This window comes from Xiphophorus maculatus, chromosome 19, assembly GCF_002775205.1.
Source record: "Xiphophorus maculatus strain JP 163 A chromosome 19, X_maculatus-5.0-male, whole genome shotgun sequence".
In the NCBI taxonomy this organism is placed as follows: domain Eukaryota; kingdom Metazoa; phylum Chordata; class Actinopteri; order Cyprinodontiformes; family Poeciliidae; genus Xiphophorus; species Xiphophorus maculatus.
Window position 1 is genome coordinate 11,058,566 of NC_036461.1, and position 21,040 is coordinate 11,079,605.

Here is a 21,040-nt window from a genome sequence, read left to right on the forward strand (position 1 = left end):
CACAACCTTTGTAAGTAACATGACTGTAATTCTGTCTAAATCCTCCTGAGTAAAACACAGACTAGTTATATAGAGAAAAGTGAGACTCACATAATCACAACATGCCATTGTAGTGGCATGGTGGAAAAAATAAAGGTGAGACCTGTTGGCATTAAAGGAAATATGCTGACCAGAACAAATGAATACTATAATCATTCATTTGCCTCTGTGGTAAAATAGAGGCTAACAGGATTCATCAAAGATTGTTTAACTACCTCCCTAGTTAGTCAAGTCTCCAAGCTACTGGTGTTTCTCCTGGGTTCCTTCTCTGGGTTTCACAAGTCATCAAATAAATCTTTGCTTTAAGAGATAACATTCTTGATGGGAAATATTACTTCCTGTATCTTGTTCCTAACCTCAGCATTCTTCTACAACTAAAGATTGCATGTTGCGTACATATTACCTATTGTCTGATTCCGAACATAGACATGAATACTATTGTGAGCTACAAGCATGAGCATAGCTGAAAAGAAAAAGTTGTAAAGATGACAGATGCACTTTAAAGAACCTCCACTCTAGTTGTTATCCATTAATAAAAAAGCAGATTCTTCCCCTTTGAAGTTATTTTCTCTTCTATTCTTCCAAAGAGTCTTGTGCTGTATTTCTTTACTGAAAATGTTATATCACACAAAAATACAAGCTCAACCTCCATCCACATAGATGAGCCAGAAAAAAAATCAGTAGAGCAGAGTTCAGGGACTTGGAGCGAAATTCTGTTCTTGCTAATTTGTTAGTGAACCGGAGAGAGGGAAGGGAAGCAGATGGAGCTGTCATTAAGAACAATGACCAGCAGATGTCTGCCCTGTTCAACACACACGCACCCTGACCTGGCCCTGGCCGAGCCCCGGAATCCCTTTGAATCCTTAGAAATATAACTAGAACTGAGTTTATAACAAGACAAAGGCAAAAACAGCAAAATCTATCAGCCAGAACACATTCCTGAGTCACTGCAGTGGAAGATTTGGTTAGTTAAATCCATATTTCTACTTTATGTTTTGAAAAAATATGTATATTCTTGTAAGGCAGTAGCTGTTTTGTTCCCAAACTTGGGGTAATGGGATTTCTGTCTATTTGCCAGCAGAAAAATTTCCTCACAGCATTCCTTTTAGGACCATTTAATTACCTTTATGGATGCCAACAAAAGACCCACATACATAAGATCTTGGAGGAAGATGAGGGATAAGGATGAAGTAATGTGAAAATGATAAGCTGTTATTATCCGGTGTCCTTCAGTAAGGTAAACTATGCCGGTTCTAATTGAAAGATCACCATCATTTAATATCGGGCAGGAATTACTTTTTCTGTTGTTATATATGTATTGGTATAAAGGTATGCCGTCTAAAAACATTGAATGCAGCACCAAAAAGTAGTGGGTACAGTTTTACTATATGTAAATTAGATTATTCTAATATACAGATCTGTTGTAAATACACATAAGTGAGACGAGGAGACATTGAGCAGTTTCTGATGGTAACATCATTTCTGTCATAAAATGGAGATTTCATGCTCATCTGCCTCTAGAGCTCCTTCCAGGCTAGTCGGCTTCGCTGTCGCTCTCTGCTTCCTTAATTTCTCTATTTCTCTTTGCTTACTGGGCTGTCAGCCCAGCCAAAGTCACATTAAGAGATAAGAGTGGGAGGAGAAAGGAGACCAAATACCAAACGCATTAGGGCTATTAATCAGCATTAACAAATGTGAGGGAGCGGCCACAAATTTGGAAAAACATAAGCACGGACGGGTGCATTTATCAAGGTGACACATTAAAACTCACATTAACCAAAAAAGAAATACCACAATGTTTCTTGTGGTGTGCTGCCAAGGGCAGAAAATAAAGTGCAACAGCAGATGTCAGCATTTGTTTGATGGCCGGGTGTTGCATGTTGGAGAAACAAATAGGAGAATAAGGCCTAATTATAGAAACTGATCCAAGCTTTTTTTCTCAACTTCCTGGATTGTGATAGATTTTTTTCTTTCTTTCTGGAGTATCGGAAATGCTTAGACTAATGCGTGATGAGACTGATTTTCTGAAAGACTCATCAAACCAGACAACCTCTCGTGAAATACTGAATAAAAGAACTACTGGTCAGAGGGCAATATGAAACAAATATTTAGGAGCTGACATTAATGTTACATTTCTGCAGTGATCAATCTACATTTATGCACTATTTCAAGAATGAACTTTACAAAACATACTATTTATCACAGAATAAATTCAAAATTGAGTATTTCCTCTGGTATTTGAGGAGAAATGTTTGCATGGATCACAATGTAAACACAGCATATTAAGGCACACTGATGGATCAGAATTATACGTAGAATAAAAGACTACTGTATATGCTGTAACTGCTTCACAAGTCACTATTTTTGTACCTGATTTGGCACTGAGGGAATTGGCAGGAACCTTTTATTTGGATCCATTCCTCTACTGTAAACTCAGGCTGTCACAACAACAGAATCAGGGTGGAACAAAACTTCAAATATCGTGGCTATACTGTCAGCACAAATAAATCAAGGAACAACTAGTGGAAATACCCCAAAGAGGTGTAGCAAGTATCTAATTACATGCATTTGGAGAAGTTTGCAGGTGCACTAAAAAGGTATGCTGAAAGAGCCAGATCAGATTACAAAATAAGACCTAACATCTCAGACAACTAGTGATGAGCAAATCCATCCATCCTTCATTTATGGTGCCCATCTCCAGCAGTGATTGGGTGAAAGGCAGGGTAGACTCTGGACAAGTTGCCAGTGCATCACAGATTTGAGAAATCCCATGAATGTAATTTGCTTAGAAAGGAGATTGAACTTTATGCCTATTGTTGTACATTTTTGATCATAAACCACTTTTATTCTAACAGCAAAGCATACAGAGATTTCTGAATTGATCTGAGATATAAAACTTTATCTACTTAAAACTAAATGTTATGCCTCAACAAATGGAAAGCCACAAGAATAAACAGAACAAATAAAAGTGCAGCATAACATCAAAATGTCAGCCACACAGAGTCAGTAAACATAGTAACTTAGTGAGGAAAACACATTTTATGTTGCAATAAAGTATTCATTCTTAAGGTTTATCTATAAAATAGCCAGGATTCAATATAAATATATCCCAAATATATTGAGATTATTTTAGTGTTTTAGTAGCCTGTTAATTATCCATGAGTATTTTTTAATTGAAAAAAATGCAGCATCCAAGTCTCATACAAAAGTGCGTTACATCAGTATTATATATTTTGATTGTATTTTACCTAACTCAGACAGTGAAATTCTCCACTAAGATGCTATATAATCTCTCAGTAAATTCATGCTCAGAATGTTATTTCATTTATTTACTTTTTGACAGTAACCAATCTAATATTTTATACTGGACAGCTGTGGGTCTGAGCAAGTTATGTGCTGCGGCTGTTACATCTCTGTGTTACTGCTGTTTCACTCGAAATGATGCTGTAAGGATTCACTTATCTGACACTTTAAACTTTGGAGATATGTTATTTCTAAGGCACAAATTACCTAACTATGATATTCAATGTTTTGTGTGTCAAATTTAGGAATTCAGCTCCAGTCTTCCACAATTTGACCAAAGTCATGTTGATATGCCGTTCAGAGCAGGCTTTGAGAAAAGCTGGTGTAAAAAGTCTTGAATTGATTTGCTAATCCGATCTCGATCAGTGTTTGGACTTTGCGAATCTCTGATATGAAGCTTTAAAACATTTTCCTCTTTTCCTCATGGCTAAAACCAAAACATCTCACCAGAAATAGAAATTGATACTCAATGGCTAAACCTTCTGACATGTCAGCTGGCCTCATCACTTAGGCGCTCCCTCATAATCATATCATGAAGAGGGCCAGGAGGTCTGTTCAGGTTTCAAGGGCCTCATGAATAATCAGAGAGTCGCATTGGATTTTAATGCCCACCGTCAGGCCCTCCACGCAGGAGGATAGATGGTTGTACTTATCTGTGGGGGTTGTGCGAGTGTGTGTAAGAAGTAGATGATGGAAATGTCTCTGAAAAGGAGTCCTTTTGTATTCCTAATTAGCAACCTCGTTGACACTGTGGGGGGAGTGAGGGTTCAAAAGTCCTCAAAAAATGACAAGTGTGGCTTTTTCTGTCTGAACCCTCTCTGCTTGGATGATGTGAGGCACTCCTCTTCCTAACATGACTGGTCAGAAAATTGAAGTACATCAGGTGGAAGTCATGACAAGAGAGGTTAGTTATAATCCTGTGTGACAGGAACCCATTCTTTGCATTTAAATTTTAAAAAAGAATTTCAAACTCTGGACATTTTATTCCATCTTATAAGCTTAAAACTGCAGGACTTTTATTTTGACATTATTTGATAAGATGGCTTGTATTAAACATCTTTGTTGTTTTGGATCTTAGAAAATGTGAAAAGTTATTAGATAAAAACATTTTACACTAGACGTGACATAATCCACTCTCCCTAAAAAGTAGGTATTAAATAAAAAAGGAGAAAAACATCCCAAAACATCACTGTATTTGAGATAAAAGAAGAATTACACGTCTTAAAATAGGAATAGCATTTGATCTTATCGATGAAAAACTGTAGAGAAACATTCCTAACCTTGGTGTCCATATTGGGGTCCTTGAGGTCCATAGGGACCTGCAGGGCCAGTCTGTGAATATGTTCCCATGCTGGGATACATTGAGCCTCCGTGGGATGGGTGAGGTGACATGGGAGGTCCGGACTGGGGAGGTGCAAACTGCGAGCCAGACTGGTTTCTCTGCATGTTGGACATAAAACCTAAAACAGACAAACACAATTAGATGGCAAACATACCCTTTACTTCTGAAAGTCCTAATTTTTAGGAAATGATTGTGGCTACAGATTTCACTTTAAGCCATGTTGTAAACACAAAATGTTTTTTGCAGGTATTGGGTATCCAGGTGCAAGTCTTTTGGTGTTTTTGCAGCTTTGCAAAGCCAGACACTGAATTATTTTGCAAAATAATTCAAGTTCCGTCAAATTGGATGGAGCGTGTCTGAATAAAAAATGTTCCCTTGTGCCACACATCCTTAGCTAGATTTAGATTTTCACTTTGATAACGGATATTCAGTTTACCATTGTCATTTAAAAGTGGTGTGTGAAACAGTGCTTATTCAGATGTGTTTGGTTATTGGGGGTTATTTGGTGTTTGTTAATTTTATAATGTAATTATGCATTAAATGTCTCTACGACTGCTGCGTTCCTTGGTCTTCATGATACTGCTTGTTCACTAAAGCAACCAGATTTTATCTGAGAGATTGAATTTCACATAGGGGTACTGTATTTATTAATTAAGTGACTTCTAGGATTTATCAAAAATAAAAGGAATGACTACTTGTTCACATCATATTTAATACATTTTCAATTTTCACATTTCTTGCTTTTCCAAATAATTTATTAATATTTTAACCGGTTTTAGAGGATTTTTTTTATACCCCATTTTACAAACTATGGAACAAGTTAGCTTCTCAATGAGCAAAATAAAAAAAGACTATTTTAGTGTTTTTTGATTTTTTGTATCAAAACTTTGTTCTATTTTAAGAACTATTTTAAGTGCTAAGGTTTTGAAAATTTAAACTGGATTATTCAATAAATAAAGAGGTTTGAAATGTTTTTTCTGTCTGTATAATAAACATCAAAGCAGAAGTTTGTTTGGGTTTCCGGTTAGCTCTTCAAAACCACAGAAATAACTGTGTTGGACAAAACTGTGTAAAAGACAAATTTTATAATCGAAAAGAAGTCTGAGTGTAAATACTTTTCCATGTTTAGAAAAATAACAAAATCCGATTTCTTCTTGTAGTGTGAAAAAATGTGATGGATTGTAGAAAAGAAGAAATCCTCTTTTCTATTCAGTGTCTTTCAATTTTGAGAGGATCTGATCTCTTGCATCTGTGTCATCTACTGTTAGTCATATATACACTGGTGAATAAGTCAGTATGAAATAGGTGTTTCTAAAAAACAACAGATTGACATGTAAAAGGATCCCTGAACACAAATAAACAGAGAGCGCAAGCATTCACTGAATGCTATTGCTGACAAAAGCCAGGTCAAGTACACACCTGGCCTCAGAGAAACATGTAGCTGTAAAAGCTGAGTGGACATAAAAATACAGAGCCCCACTCTCCACAGAACAGCTAGTGATTTGACCGTGGCTACTGTGTTATTCTAAGCTGTTCTGTCAGTAGACGTGTTAAAGCCTCTCAGGCCCAAACTCGCCCGCACCATTCAAATTGACATTTGCAGCGATCCTCGCCTGGGCTTCGCTCTTTCAAACAGCGTTATTCGTTTTTTTTTTCTAAAAAACTCGCTGAAAGGTTTCCCGATCTGCTGCGAATGGAGAAAGGTCGCTGGACGGCCATTGAGGGAAAAGAGAGGGTGTGTGGGTGTGGAAATGTGTGTGCGTGTAAGCGCGCTATTGCAGATTAGGTGTAAATGGATTGGGTCTGCTCGGCTGTAAACTTTGATAGCCATCCGCTTTGTTAAATGAGCGCACACAGGCTGACTCTTTAGTGAGTTTGGGGTTTGGGGAGACTTGTGTAATTCCGTACTTCTGCAAGGAGAGCGAGAGAGAAATGCAAAGATACTGGGAAAGGGAGGCAGAAGTTTTCAAATGCTCTTAAGTTCATGACTGTGCATATGGATATACATATTTGCTTTCTGAGTGTGCGTGTGAGTAGGAGATAAAGACAGAGAGCAATAAACGCGCCGCATGAGTTTTTTTGTGCAGCACAGAGACGCAGGCCTAGGCAGAAAGAGATTCAGCAAGAGAGAAAGTGTGTGTGGGAGGGAAAGACAGTGCAACGGAGGGAAAAGAGCGATTGGGGCCTGAAAGTGCTTAGGCTGCGAGTGCTGGGTTTAAGGAGCGAGGACATTATTGTAATGTTTTGCTTCCATTAGGGTAAGGGGATTCTGGGAGAGGAGGAGAAAAAAAATACTGAGTGTAATACCGCACTTTAAATTGCCTGGAAAATGGATGGGGAGAGAAACATTGTGCAGACGGTGCTAAAAGCAAATAACACATTCAAGGATTTTTCTCCCCACCTCTCTCTCTATGTGTTTCGTTCCCTCTTCACACACAAACACAGACCGTTCTCTTGTTCTGGCAACGAAGCTCTCAGCTGGACAACAGCGGGCACGTGAGAACAAAGTAGGGAGTGAAAAGGGGACGGTCAGTGGATTTATCGAAATGAAGAGCAGAGAGAGGCTCTTAGGGAGACCAGCACTTGAGCAAAGTGGGGAGTACAGTATATCTAGAGGGAGGGGGTTAATCCGAGCACGGGAAAAAAAAGCATAAACAACAGTCGACTCTGTTAACAGTGCTGAGTTTTCCTGGACTTGGCTGGGGGAGGCAAAGGGGCATTTGAGGTTTACAGGCATTAGAGAGCAGCATTAAATCTCCAACTTGATTTCATCAGGGCCCCACTCTCTCCCTCTGTCTTCATCCATCCACTCCCTCTGTCTCTCTGTGATTTTAACTGCTCTTTGGTTCGTGATGGAGAGGGAGCCTCAGTCATTCCATTAAGGTCAATTCCCAGTCTTTCAGGCTTTTTGCAGGGTTGTGTGGATAAGGAAATTAGAATTGCAAAAACCAGCAAATGTGCTGTTTGTACAAACACCTGAAAAGTGGTCATAATTGCTGGAGACAACCTTGAGTTTGGCTAGGGCATTTGGGTGTTCACATAGCAAGCTTTTTGGAAATACATTTATTTACTCAGTGTTAGTATTACTGAATCTGCATTTGACATAGATGATTAAAAGATGCTGACTAATGGACTAGAAAACATGAGTGACATTGTCTGGTACTCTGCTAAAATATTCCAGATGTTATTTAGCAGACTGGGAATGCTTTGCATCATATAGCAATTAAAATTTGACCAAACAAAGATTACTAGTGGGATTAATCAAAGCTCTGTTCTCATAACACTTATATATTTAATATTGACATGTATACAAATGTCTTCCACCTTAATGGATAAAGGAAAATGTATTATTGCTGTCTCTAGAGTAGATTAGCACTAAATTAGACTCAATAAACCTAGGCTAAAATAGCTAAGAATCACAAAACATGCAACAGCCTTCAATGTCGCCATGCTATTCTCACGACACAGTCGTTTGGAGAAATATCAGGGCTGATTAAAAGAAGATTAAGTGTATGAATACTCCCAATATTTTAGTTTTGAATCAGTTTTTGTCTGAAGTGGTTCTTCACTGCTGTATTGAATTAGAGGCAGTATGAACATAAGATTGCTTTTAAATTCATCCATAGGTGCCGGTTTCGTATGTCTTCCAGCTTCCTTTTCTGAGACATTTCCCCTGAAATCTCTCCTTTTACTCATTACCCCATTGTATAAACTTCAATAAACTCAAATATATGCTTCATAATTTCTTCTGGTGGCCACTGTGTTCACACTTATATTCATGTCTGGGATACATAAATTCATTCATGTCTGAATTCAAAAAAACAATCGCTTGGGTTCTTCGTTGTCTTCTGTTTGATTTCCTTCTGTTTAGCTCTTTTGTATATTGTGTATCAATGAAAGAAGCTAACATGAACCATGATCCTAAGCAGCTCATGCTGGACTCAAAATACTCAAAAAAATGAACAAACAACATAGTTTTATTACAGCCACTTTCATTCCCTTGAACGCAATTTCAACACGTAATTTCTGTTTGCCATTTTCTTCAGTCTCTAATTTTTATGCAGCCCCTGTCTGGTGTGGAATGGAAAAAAATATTTCACCATCTTTTTGCAGTGGACATTGTGATTTCTTTTATTTTAGAGCAAACACCAAGATGGCATGATATGTCTTGCGGCTTTGGAGCACAAAAATGGAGGGAAAAAAAGCATCTCATAAAAACACACAAGCATATCAGAACACAGCATTTCCACTGTTTTCTTCTGCCAGACATAGCAAAGTACCCAGTTCTTGATATTGGTTATTATTCACATATATGTAGAGGGAGACTTACCTCTCTCCTGAGCCATAGGGGAGCGTGTGATTGGCAGATGGGCTGCATCGGGTCCATTTCCAGAGCTCAATGGGGCCACAGCTGAACCTGCAAAAAACATGAAGCTTGAGTTGAAGGGTTTGGATTCATGTGATGTGTGAATTATTGTTTTAATCCAGTCCTTGAAACAAATGTTGTCATATGAAAAGAAAACATTTAGCAAGAATCAAATTTTCCTTCTGTTTTTTGGAAGTGAGGTCAAAAGCAAATTGATTTTTATTTTCTTTCCATCTGCTTTGCTTGAAAAGTGAAAGAAAAGTGAATAAAATTATGTAAACAATCAACTCCTGGAGGACCACTTTTGTTTTTCTTTTTTCAGCTGCACAAAAGTTAAACATTTAAACATTGTTTTTTTTTTTTCTGTCGTTTAGGTGGCTAAACCTAAAGAAAGGTTTTGATGCCAAAATCAGCCACTTGCAGACACACACATAGTTAATTCTGATTCACCATGCAACAACTGACAAATCCACTCCAGGAGGACATATCAAGACATTGGAACCAAAGTCACTTCTCTGTGTAATCATTAAAATGAGCGAGAACCCCCCACTGGAAAACCAGAGCCATCTGAGGATCATCGATTGGGTTTGCTGTGCAGGTCTTTGGGCTGTGACTGTTCCATTGAAATCCAATAGTGAGTTGAGGGTCTGATTAGAACAATGGCAGACAGAGAGTAAGGTGGATTGATTTGGCCTAGAGGAAGGAAAGAGATAGCAAATTAACCTTTTATCTTTAGATTCAAATTGGGAAAGAAGAAGGAGAAGTAAGGGCATGAGGATTTCAGGTGTAATTGGACATAGTTGAAATATGCATTTAATTCAATATCTATATTTACAGAAAGAAAGTTAAGATGAATTTAAATTTATTATTTTGATGAATGTGGCTAACAGCTCACAAAAGTCCAAAATTTTGCTTACCAGAAAGTTAGAATGTGATTTAAGAGCAAAGAAAAATGATTTTAATACAGAGACGTTGGTCTACTGAAGAGTTGCTCTTATTGCTTAAATCACTGCAAAAAGAGCAGCAACTCACTTGACCTGAACCCCACAGAAAATCTATGGAGATTACATCTGTCTTTAATGATTTATGTTTTATTGTTTAATATAACTTAAATGAAATGGAGAAGTCTATTACGATGTGAGGTACCTTTTAATTGACTCTTTAAAAAGTGCATCTTATAAAACAAAACAAACATTATAATTTTAAACATATAATGTATGTATACAGTATATATATTAAATTTCTTCAACAACTTCAGACCTATCCAGAGACATAATGTTGTTCATATTTTTAAAGCTTATGTTTTTATGCCTGTTCTGTCCAAAAAAAAAGCATGATTCTTTGATTGATAAACTTAAAATATGCAATATTTTCCTAAAATAAGTAGCACAGTGGGATATTTTTGATAAGGATGTTTGAGCCTTAACCATGTCAAAATGAATAATGTTGATGTTTTTGCATTACTTTTGAAGCAATGAGAGTTGAAAGAAACTTAAGGGTATCGCTTTGGGGATGGTACACTTATATAAGTGTAACAAAAATTCATGATTTTTTTTTATTTTTTACTTTCTCTACATTAAATCTTTTTAATAACTTCAGACCAATCCATAGATCTAAAGTTTTTCATTTTTGCTATGTGAAGCAGAGATTCCCAACCCCGGGCCTCAGGAAAATGAAGTTGCAAAAACATGCTCTGCCACACATCCAATACAAGAGAAGGATTCATCTCTAGATGGAGAAACACAAACAATTTAGAATTTTTTCTTTGATTGTCAGATGCACCAGCATAAACATAGTATGAAATGCATCGATCTCTCCCTTGATAAACAAAATATAAACCAAGCCAAATTGGCTTTTGATTCTTCAAATTACACACACATACACACACACAGAGTAATTATTTTCTCAACCACATCTACACCAGTCCTTTAGATCATTGCCAAAATTATACTGGCAAAGTTTTGTAACTAACCTATAAAATTAGTATAGATTATATACTAATTTTGTAATCTGACTGAGATAATGATAATCAAAAAGCAGGAGTTCCCAGTTTAGCACACCCAAACTCTGCTGATAAGGTTGTCATCAGAGAGAGGCATAATTTGCTTTAACATTTTCCAGTATAGCTGCTTCAATAGCTGAACCAACTGTAACCTATGTAATGGTTTCTGGAATCATCACTGACTGTTTAAACTTCACCATGGACACGAAGCAACTCGGATTCTCCAGTCGTCCTCCAGGATCTGGGAGCATGACATCCAAACAAAATCCAGAATTTATTAAGAATCTTCAAGAGCTAACTTTAAAAACTGCTTTTATTACAGTTGCTTGTGCAGCTTTTTCTACTACACTTTTTCTTTCCATTCAACTTTCTGTTTATATCCTTCAATGGAGCTCTGTCTGAACAGCAAACTTCTTTTGCAATTACCTTCTTGAACTTGTAACCGGCTCATTAAAGGTGTCAATGAAAGTCTTTATTCGCTATAAACCAAAATCGTCAAATCACTTGAAATAAATCATTTTTTATGTGTAATGAATCTAATTAATATATATCTTAAAGTTTCAGTAAAGGAGTGACATTCAAATTTAATTCTATTTTAATTTATGGAGAAGCACCTGTATCGTAAGTGAGTAAAGTAAACATTTAATTGATCTAAATCTAACAAAAAACACTTGGGAGATGTGAAAATGTTTGGTACACATAGGAACATGAGCGAGCAGTAAGAGTTATACAGCTAGAGTGCAATAATAATACTAATTTGTTGCTCTCATAACAACTCAATGAATATTACGGCCTCTTAAATTGAAGAACACTATTCATGTTATCCAATCACTCAGTAAAATCTATGCTATTTCAAGTGTGTTTACATATGTATGCGTGTTTATATGTTGTGTGTGTGTGTGTGTCCGTCCACACCAGAAGCAATACATGACTAGAGGTGACACACTCTCCACATAAACAAACCCAATTAAGTCAACATAATTGCTTTGCATAAAAATGCATAAACAACATTTCCATCTATCCTCCGCCTACTCACACTCAAGCACGCAAAAACAAGTAATATGCATGGACGTAAAAAGTACTTGCACAAACAAGTGTAAATAAACACAGAAGAGCACACAAGGAAGCACATGTAAGAGCACAGAGGCACATAAGACATGTACTGAAATGTTCACATACACACAGACACGCACACAAACGCACATGCACATAAGCATGCACACCCCCACACACCAAGCCCCCTGCATCACACTTGAATAGTTCCAGCAGCACTGCTTCAAAGAGGGAATATTCGATTAGTTAGTCTGTCACCATGTTGCAGGAGAGAATGGGAGACATTAGTATGCAAACGCTGAACCAACTGTGAGATAACACAAGAAACACTGGCTACTAGCTTTTATGTGCGTCTGCACAGGCAATGGAAAATATTCTAATGCATTCCTTATGCAAAAGTAATACTTTATTACAAATCATAGCCCTGCATTATAACCAAAAGCAAGTTAAAAGTTGAGAAAATGAGTGTGTTCAAATGGCTTTATATATTATTTGAAATAATTTGAACTGGACAAATGCAGTCAAATTGATTGTCACTTTTTTATCAAATCCAACAAACTTAGCACACACAGCAATAGTTTTCAAATTAAAATATTAGTTGGAGTAAGAAAGCTATACTAATATGTAAAAAGTAATTACCACCTGAATTTAATAACTGGATGTGCAAACCTTGCATTTGTGAAAACTGTCAAAAAGTGTCATATCTGTTTGACAGTTAAATTAGAAAATGTAACTGTTTTAGTTCAGTCAAAACAGAAGGGTCTTTAACCATTAACAACTTGGTTTCATGCCGCAACATAAGTCCAGACTTTGACCTGGCCAATCCAAAGCCTATAAAGGTTTCTAGTTAGTCAGAGGTGGACTTCCAGGTTTTATTCAGATAATTGTCCTGCTTCATAATCCCAGCGTGCTTCAGATTAAGGCCACAAACCGATGGCTGGACAATTTCCTTCAGCATTTTCTGGTAGAGAACAAAATTCATGGTTCTATTAATTATGGCAAATTATCCAGGTTTCAAGGAGTCATAGCATAACCATTTTTAACTGTAGATATAATCTTTTCTGAATGGCTTTTGAAATTATAAGCCAGATGTAATGAGACACAAAACTTTCAAAAAGCCCTACTTTTGTCTCATCTGTCCACGGATTACAACATATCCAAACGTTTTGGGACTTTCTGCTGTTGAAGAAGTTTGAGAAATAAAAGCTGTAGAACATTAAGATCATGGAAATGCTAAAGCTCCCAAACATTTTGTAGAAAACCCAAGTTTGATAAATTGCTACTGTTGGCTTCACTGAGATATTTTCCCTTTAACCTTCAAAATTCAAATTTATTCAATATTAGGAGTTGGGTAGAAGTATGAGAGAGCATGCAACTAAGTGTGGGTATGTGCGTCGTCAAATACATTCTCGTGTTTGCCTTAGTGTGTATATAAAACACTGTGCTGCAGTGTTATGCAGCATGTTTGCATCACTGACTGAGGAAGCCTTAAGCATGTAGTAAAGGGTCATGGCAACTTGTTGCCAAAGGGACAGATTTAGCTGCAGTTGGGGATCAGATGGGGAGGCACTGAGGATGAAGGATGCCCGCAGCGGTTTGCTGAACCCTTTAACTGCAGAAGCCGACCCTATGATAAAGGCTAGACTTTGTGTGTGTGTATGTGCAGTGTGTGCAGTGATATATACCAGGCACCCGCTATGCTGTCAAAATCTGTTTGCGTGGAAGGCAGAGGGGGGAGTGGCAGCATCCTCCACAGTGCGTTTGTGAGTGCATGCCTCTGTGGAGGTGGAAACAGGGAACAGTGACCTCCACGCTCCACTAATTCCTCCACATAACCATGTAAACTGTCACTACAAATGAAATTACCGCAAAGAAATTTGATGCACGTTTTAATGAAAGACAGCCAAAGGGAAGAAAGGAAGCAAAGGAAAAAGTAAAGAGAAAAAAATGCACCACTAATACCAAAATATCACTAATAAGACCTTTTCCTATTGTACCTCCCTTCTCTTGCTTTTATCCAATGTTCTTTATCATTTTTAACAAGGTGCCATTAAATAATTACGTCCAAATAAAACAAACAAGCTCCTCAGTGAGTCCTGGCACTTTTAATCTACATCATTAATAATTCATGAGCTGGATCTTTGACGTGCAGCTCTTCTTCTCGCCCTGCGGAGTATAGAGTGGAGCGAGCTAAATGTCAGGACAAACTGAGTGTACACCTTTTCGTGCCTGCTAAGAAAATATTACAAACTATGAATGAAAATTCAAATGTTAGGAATACTCTGCTTCGTGTGCAAAATGGAAACCACAGTTTCCTTTTGCACACCCAATATTTAATATATAAAGCCATGGCTGCATGATGACCCTATGATTATTAACTGTCAAGAAAACATAAACCAGAATAAACAGATTTATTTTAAATGATCAATAAATAAAAATAGATAAATAAATTAATAAATGTTGACTGCATCCCATCTTTAGAGGCGAGTGTTGTTAATGACTGCAGCTATTTATAGCAGCACAATTAACAAAAATTAATTATAGGCCCTATAACACTAACATAATTAATTTCAATGTAGTTAGGGAGTGATAAATTGCACATATTAATATAAAGATATTTAAGTTATGTTCAATTAAAAGCTACTCTTAATTGGTACTTCATTATGTTGAGATTCAATCAACACAATTTTAAAAAGTGTGTTGACATAGCTTGCACTATGTAGAGCACACAACACTATGTAATCCTTTTTCTTTTGACAAACATAATAAATAAACCTCCACATGTTATTGTTGATATAAGACTCACATTTATATTGGTGAAATAATGCAACTATTTTGAATTTATCTTCTTCTTTTTAAAAATATACAATAAAGAGCAAAGAGGTGAAAGCAAGACTTTTTAATAGTGAAAAATAAATACTTACAAAGTTTGTGACCAAGAGAATGGGACATGGAACCAGTGTGACAGTTTTAGAAAAACAGAACAATGAACAAAGCAAACTAGGGAGCTTTTTAGCTGAGGCATCAGTAGAGATACTAGAAAATGAGAAAGGAACCAGGTGAGATAATCAGAGATGTTGAACAGTGCTGAAAAAAGGAAAGCACAGAAAGCGAGCAAAGGAGACTAATTAACTCAGGGAGATGAAGTAAAGTAAGATTCAAGAGGATTGACAAACCAAAAGGGACAAGTCTTATGCTTAAAGTATGTGGGAAGACTTTACACACAATAATAAACCCAGGAATCATCAGAAAATACACACTAAAGAAAACAAAAACACCCATGGATCATGACATGTAAATGTTAATAGTTGTTTGAAAAGCTAATCCTTTAAGACAAGGGTAATTTGATGTATTATTTTCTATTAAAGCTTTTTTGTATTTTAGTCATTTTAACATTTCATTTAACATGAAATTTCTCCACTTTTGTGGTTTTAACTGTGATAGTGTGACTTTTTGGAAGTGTTGTCTTTTTCATAAAATGATGCTTTTTTTGTAGTATTTTTAATAACAATTCCAGTGTTCCCTCAGGAGCTTTAATGTAATTAACACATGTAACAGTCAGTGGTTTGGCGATATCTTGTTGTCCAACTCCCTTGCATCACACTGCATTTTTATTTCCTGTCCACAATTTACACCTTTAAAAACATCCAGCTGTGCAAAGACACATTAACAACCAAATAGCTCACATACAAACATGACTTGAAATAAGTTTTGTCACTCACATGAATCGATCCTAATTTGTTAGTTCTATTTCAGGCTAATGTAATATAAACGTTCTTTCTTTTCAGCTAATGACATAGAAAGTTGTGAATCCACAAGTTTAAAAGTTTTTGCTTAACACTGAATTGTTGGACTCTTTTTAGAATGCAAACATTATGCATACATAGAAACAGGGCTAAAACTAATAGGAATTTGCTGCTTCTTTTCGATGTAATACTCCACGCTAAGAACCCGATGTGTACTTTTAATTTCTCATCCAAGAGGACTGTTGAGACAACCGAGAGACGCCTTTGAAGGGAGGGAGTGTGGTCTTTGAAGATTTGTTTTCATCATGGTTTCAAAAGTAAATGGTAGTGAAGTTCAAAGCCCAGGGAGAGAACTTAAGGCATTACTTTATTTTGTTTCATGGCCCTGGAAATATAAAGTGTATGAGATATGTAGAGTGATTTGCCATATATTCAATGATGAGACCAATGAAGTGCACACACAAGCGGTGCAGGTGCATTAGCTGCCATGTGTGTGCATGCAAAACTATGATTTCTTCCACACTTTTTAAAAGTATTTCTCACAAAAACAGAGCAGCTTTAAGCAATGAGGGCCATTTTGGATAAAGTCAGGTAAGTGTGGTGGGTGCTAATAGAATGGTACAAAAGACAGAGAAAAGGCTGCTTCAGCACCATCTCCTAATACAAGCCTCAGGCAATAAATGTGCACACACCTGCAACACCCAACAAACACACACACACACATGTCGAGGTAAACCCCCCCATTTGCCATGTCTTTAGGGGGAAGAGGCAGATAAACAGCGGGCTCCAATAACGGTGGTTTAGATCTCAATGGGTGCGAGTCAATGCTTCTCCAAGCCGGGGGCTAATGCCAGTTAACTCTCCCTGTGGGGGATGAACATAGGCCTGCAGTGGCTCGCAAAAACAAGCGCTCTCCCAAGATCCTCATTACTTCCAACGCTGAGTAGCAACTGTAAGTAAAGAAAAACTGCAGCTTAAGCTAAAAACAGTGGGAGAGGGAGCGATGGAGCGAGAGAAAGCATGAAAATAGGTGTCGGGGTGGGAAAATAATTGCACACTGTGCTCCGGTTAGGGTTTTCCAGTCGGACAGAGTTAGAATGGGATTTCTCTAAACGGCTAACGCAGCAGGCATGCTCTTTTTACCCTCTTATTTTGGCCGACGGTGTGCTACGTGCATATAATGCCTACAGGGACAGCATTTTGCTCTTTCACTTCGAACAGCAAGTAAGAGAAATGCGGGAAAGAGGGGTGGAAAAAAAAAAGTTGGGTGGATGGCAGCGTGGGTGGTGGGGGAAGAAGACGAAAAAGGAGGACACAAGGAGAGAAAGGGGAAAAAAAAGAGCTGGAGGAGAGTTGTAGAGAAATGAGACGGAGGCACAGAGGCAGAGATGTGGATGGAAAAATTCAGCCTTGTTCCTCGGTGGGAGGCCTGCGCCACAGCAACGCTCTGAGCGAATAAAGCAGAGACAAACAGTGATGGGAAGGCGAGAGGGTGGGGACGAGGGAATGCGAGACACAAGAGGGAGCATAAGAGAAAGCAAGTGCGTTGAAAATAATTAGAGGAAGAGAGGGGGACGGGGACAGCCAGAAGCAGTGTTCCCACCACACAGGCTCTTAGGGAGTGGTGTGACAAGAAAACTTGCCATGTTCCACACACCCAATGCTGAAAAACACATAAAAACTCCTCCCCACAACACCTCCCTCACACCCCTTTATTGCTTCTTTCTGGTAACTTTCACCAGAGGCAATGGAGGAAAATTTCAGTTTTAAGCTAAATGTCCCTATGGCATTTTCTGTTTCAGTAACAATGTGTTTTTTTCTGTAATCGAGAAATGCATGCAAATATTGTTCACAAAACGGCCAACTTAAAGTTAGACCACTTTTTCTATGGATCTACACTCAACGTTTGACCACCGGTGATTTTTTAAATAGGTGGGGTGACTCACTTCCCAGGGTGCCATTGTGTCAGAGGACAGCACACAAACAACAACAAAAAAACACCTTTTGATTCAGTTTTGTGATGTTTATTTGCATGACCAATCTATGTGGAGTGGGCATCTCTCCCTTTTATGCAAAGTCTAAGATTTAGGTCTGTTTACTACAGCTGGATAACTAAATTAAGTCTTTCTAAAGCTTAAGACAAAATTATGTTTTAAGAGTGCATTTTCTGGTTTTTGGTTTAATTGATTGAGGACTGAATTAACTGCAATCCGTTTCAAAGAACTGCCACTGCCTTTGACCAGAACAATTCCCAATTACTACTTTTTCTGTGTACTTCTTATATAACAAATGCAATCTGTCTACAAATGCAGGGCTGAGGATGATGTAAAGGGGAGCAAATTTAAAGCTTTGGTTAAGGAAGAGCCTTTTAGCTATTAAAAAGAAAAGGTCCAACCTTCTTTCCTTCCCTTCCTCGCTTTCCACCCTTCCACTTTCTCTGACCTCTCTATCCTTTTCTGGGCCCCGGAAGCTCTTGAAGCGAAGCACAGATAAACAGCTTAAACTCTCCAGAGTGCTCGCCCGCGAGCTCCATTCACCTTATTAGAGGAAAATAAAAACTTGGAGGGGAGGTGAAAAACGAAATAAAGAAAGAAGAGGATGGAGGAGGTAGACGAGAGACCAGGCAGGCCAATGTTAACTGGACCTCCAAGGACTGCGGTTTGAAAGAGACACAGAATGAAAAAGAATGGATAGAGCTGAGAGGAGCATTTGTGATCTTCTGCTGCAGACAGAGACAGCTGGGATGTGAAAGAGCGCAGAAATTCTCTGCGGATATTAGCAGCTCCACAATGTGGAGAAAATATTGCAGCTTTGCTCACAAATGCAGGCACACAGAAATCTAAAACTATGACCAAATATTGTACACTAACTTGAAAAACAAGTTTTTTTCTGATTAAGTTCAAAGTGTTCAGGGATTTGGTTGCTCTTTTATGTAAATGGCAAAGAGCAGCGACATGTGTTTTAGGTTTTGACCAAAACAACAAGGCACATTTTGTGAAATATTCCAGTTTATGCATAGATGGATACACACACACACCCCTGCACGAGCTGGCGAAGCAAGAACATTTTTGTAATCATCCTACTTGAAATTTTTGACTCGCTCACAGTGAAAACATACGAGTTCATCACAGCTGATGTTTTCATTGTGACACTTTCTCTAATCAGCAGCCACTGTGCAAACATCACTTAAACAGGACTTATGTCCTCCCAAATCATGGTGCAAATCTGTGTGGTAATACACACTGAACTCCCTCTGAACTTCCTGATCTGCCTTGTTACACTTTTTAACATTTTTCTAACTTTTATTATTTGACAATGTTATTTCAGGACTCAACATCTGCCTCTTGGTTCTTTTTTGAAGAGTGAATCCTCGGGGAAAACAATTTTATAAAAAAAAAAAAAGGTAGGATGATCTAGTTTGGATGTTTGATTATCATTTACGGTATTATTTTGTATAAAACTAAAATAGCATTGACAGATTTGAATTATAACATGTATTTTATAATAATAATAATTGTTATTATTATTATTGCTTATTCACTTGTAGCGTCAGGAAACTTAATTAGATGTAAATTTAATCCAGGTGTGTGGCAGCATCCATGACTAGCATCTTTTTTTGGTCCTGATTTTGTCAACCACGTCTTGATGTCAAGGTTACAGATGAAATAGGCATCCAACTTCCTTTGTCATCAAAAAAGATAGTAATATTAAGCATTATTTCATTCAAATAACCATGGAAATCTATCTCCTGTTTAATGATGACATTTCCAATGTCAGCAGGCACATTATAAACGGTGGGACCAAATATTGAGCCTTGGGGAACACCATTAAGCTTAGAAAAATTTTAAATCTTTGACAATTTAAAAAAATCTCTATCTGTTAAATAAGACGTGAATCAATAACAGAGAATAGCAAAGAGGCCAGATAGGGTTTGCTAGTAACTAATAGCAAAGGTGTACAGTACGTACAGAGCTCACACAGAGTAAAACAAGGACTCAAAGTTTTCACCAGAGGTGCATTTTAGATCATTGGAGATTTTCATTAGAGCTGTCTCCAAAGTGTGGTTGGTCCTTAAAACAGCCTAATAGGCTCCAAAAGTAGCTTTTATAAAGTTGCTTTTATGAAGTTTTTATTTTTTTTTCTAAAATCTACTTCAAGAACTCAAGTGTAAATATTTCGAGATCTGCTGGATCTCTGTAGCATGAGCCTAACCAGACCAGTTTAACGTGTATAAGTTACATTCCTACTTAAAACCAAAAAATATTTCTTGGTTTGATTTTTATTCTCTTGCTGTTATAAAACTTGCTGAGGAATTTCTGCCAGTATAGTCTTGTCTCCATGTTTTTTGCAGCAGCGCTACCAGCTGATGACAGCTGACTTTCCATGTTGTGTCTGCATGAAGTTTGATGTAATATGCATCAGATTCAGTCTGGTAATGGATACATCTTCGGCTCGGTTTTGGAGAACTGACAGGTCTGCTAAGTCTTTACAGAAAATGACACCGCTCTGACAGACTGTAGCTGTAGATATCATGTCAAACCAGAGGGTGCATGCAGTGAAACCAAATAGTAAATACAGCCTGAAACTTTCCACCTCTAAACTCACATTTTTTGATTTGTAAACTTTCTGAAGATTGTGCTGTGCACTTTAACTTGAATACCTCTCTACTTTCCTCCACAGGAACTCATGGAGAACCCACTTGAATGTGAGACAGAAATCTTTCTTTATTGTCTCTGATGTCTCACAGCTAGAAAAAAAAATTCCTGACAGACACCAAGAGGTATGTGTATGTGTTTATGTGCACATATGAGATGGCGGATGAGGAGGGGGGAGGTTGGCGGTTGAGCAATGTGATTTCTGCTCGACTGTCACAAATCTAGCGCAACAGGAAAATCAATTTGGCCCTGTGTGTGCCTTTTTGGCTCCGGGAGAGAATCCAAATAGCAAGGCAAGGCTCCGGATAATGTTACAGTGTATTGGATTTGCTTCATGGAGAGACTGACAGAGGGAGGTGGGGGAGAGCGGGGAAAGAGGAAGAGGAGGAGAAGTGAGGAGACGAGGGAATCACAGGCTTGCTGTGGTGCTCCGACAAGATAGATTTGTGCAAGTGTATGGGTGTATGATAGGCTGGCAATCTGTCAACATACCCCTCTTTAACACTCTCACAGTGCAGCTCTCTCGCTCACACA

General features: G+C 37.8%; 1 protein-coding gene across 2 annotated transcripts in view; it reads right to left on the bottom strand.

Moving 5' to 3' along the window:
* The window catches only part of LOC102228829 (AT-rich interactive domain-containing protein 1B-like), a 196,106-nt gene that overhangs the window by 38,419 nt on the left and 136,647 nt on the right, over positions 1–21,040 (bottom strand). For both annotated transcript variants that reach the window (XM_023353033.1, XM_014471447.2), the window contains exons 6-7: positions 9,015–9,101; positions 4,623–4,802 (exon numbers count right to left, since the gene is read on the bottom strand). In XM_023353033.1, the coding sequence (XP_023208801.1) occupies positions 4,623–4,802; positions 9,015–9,101 (267 nt within the window). The remainder of the gene's footprint in view (positions 1–4,622; positions 4,803–9,014; positions 9,102–21,040) is intronic.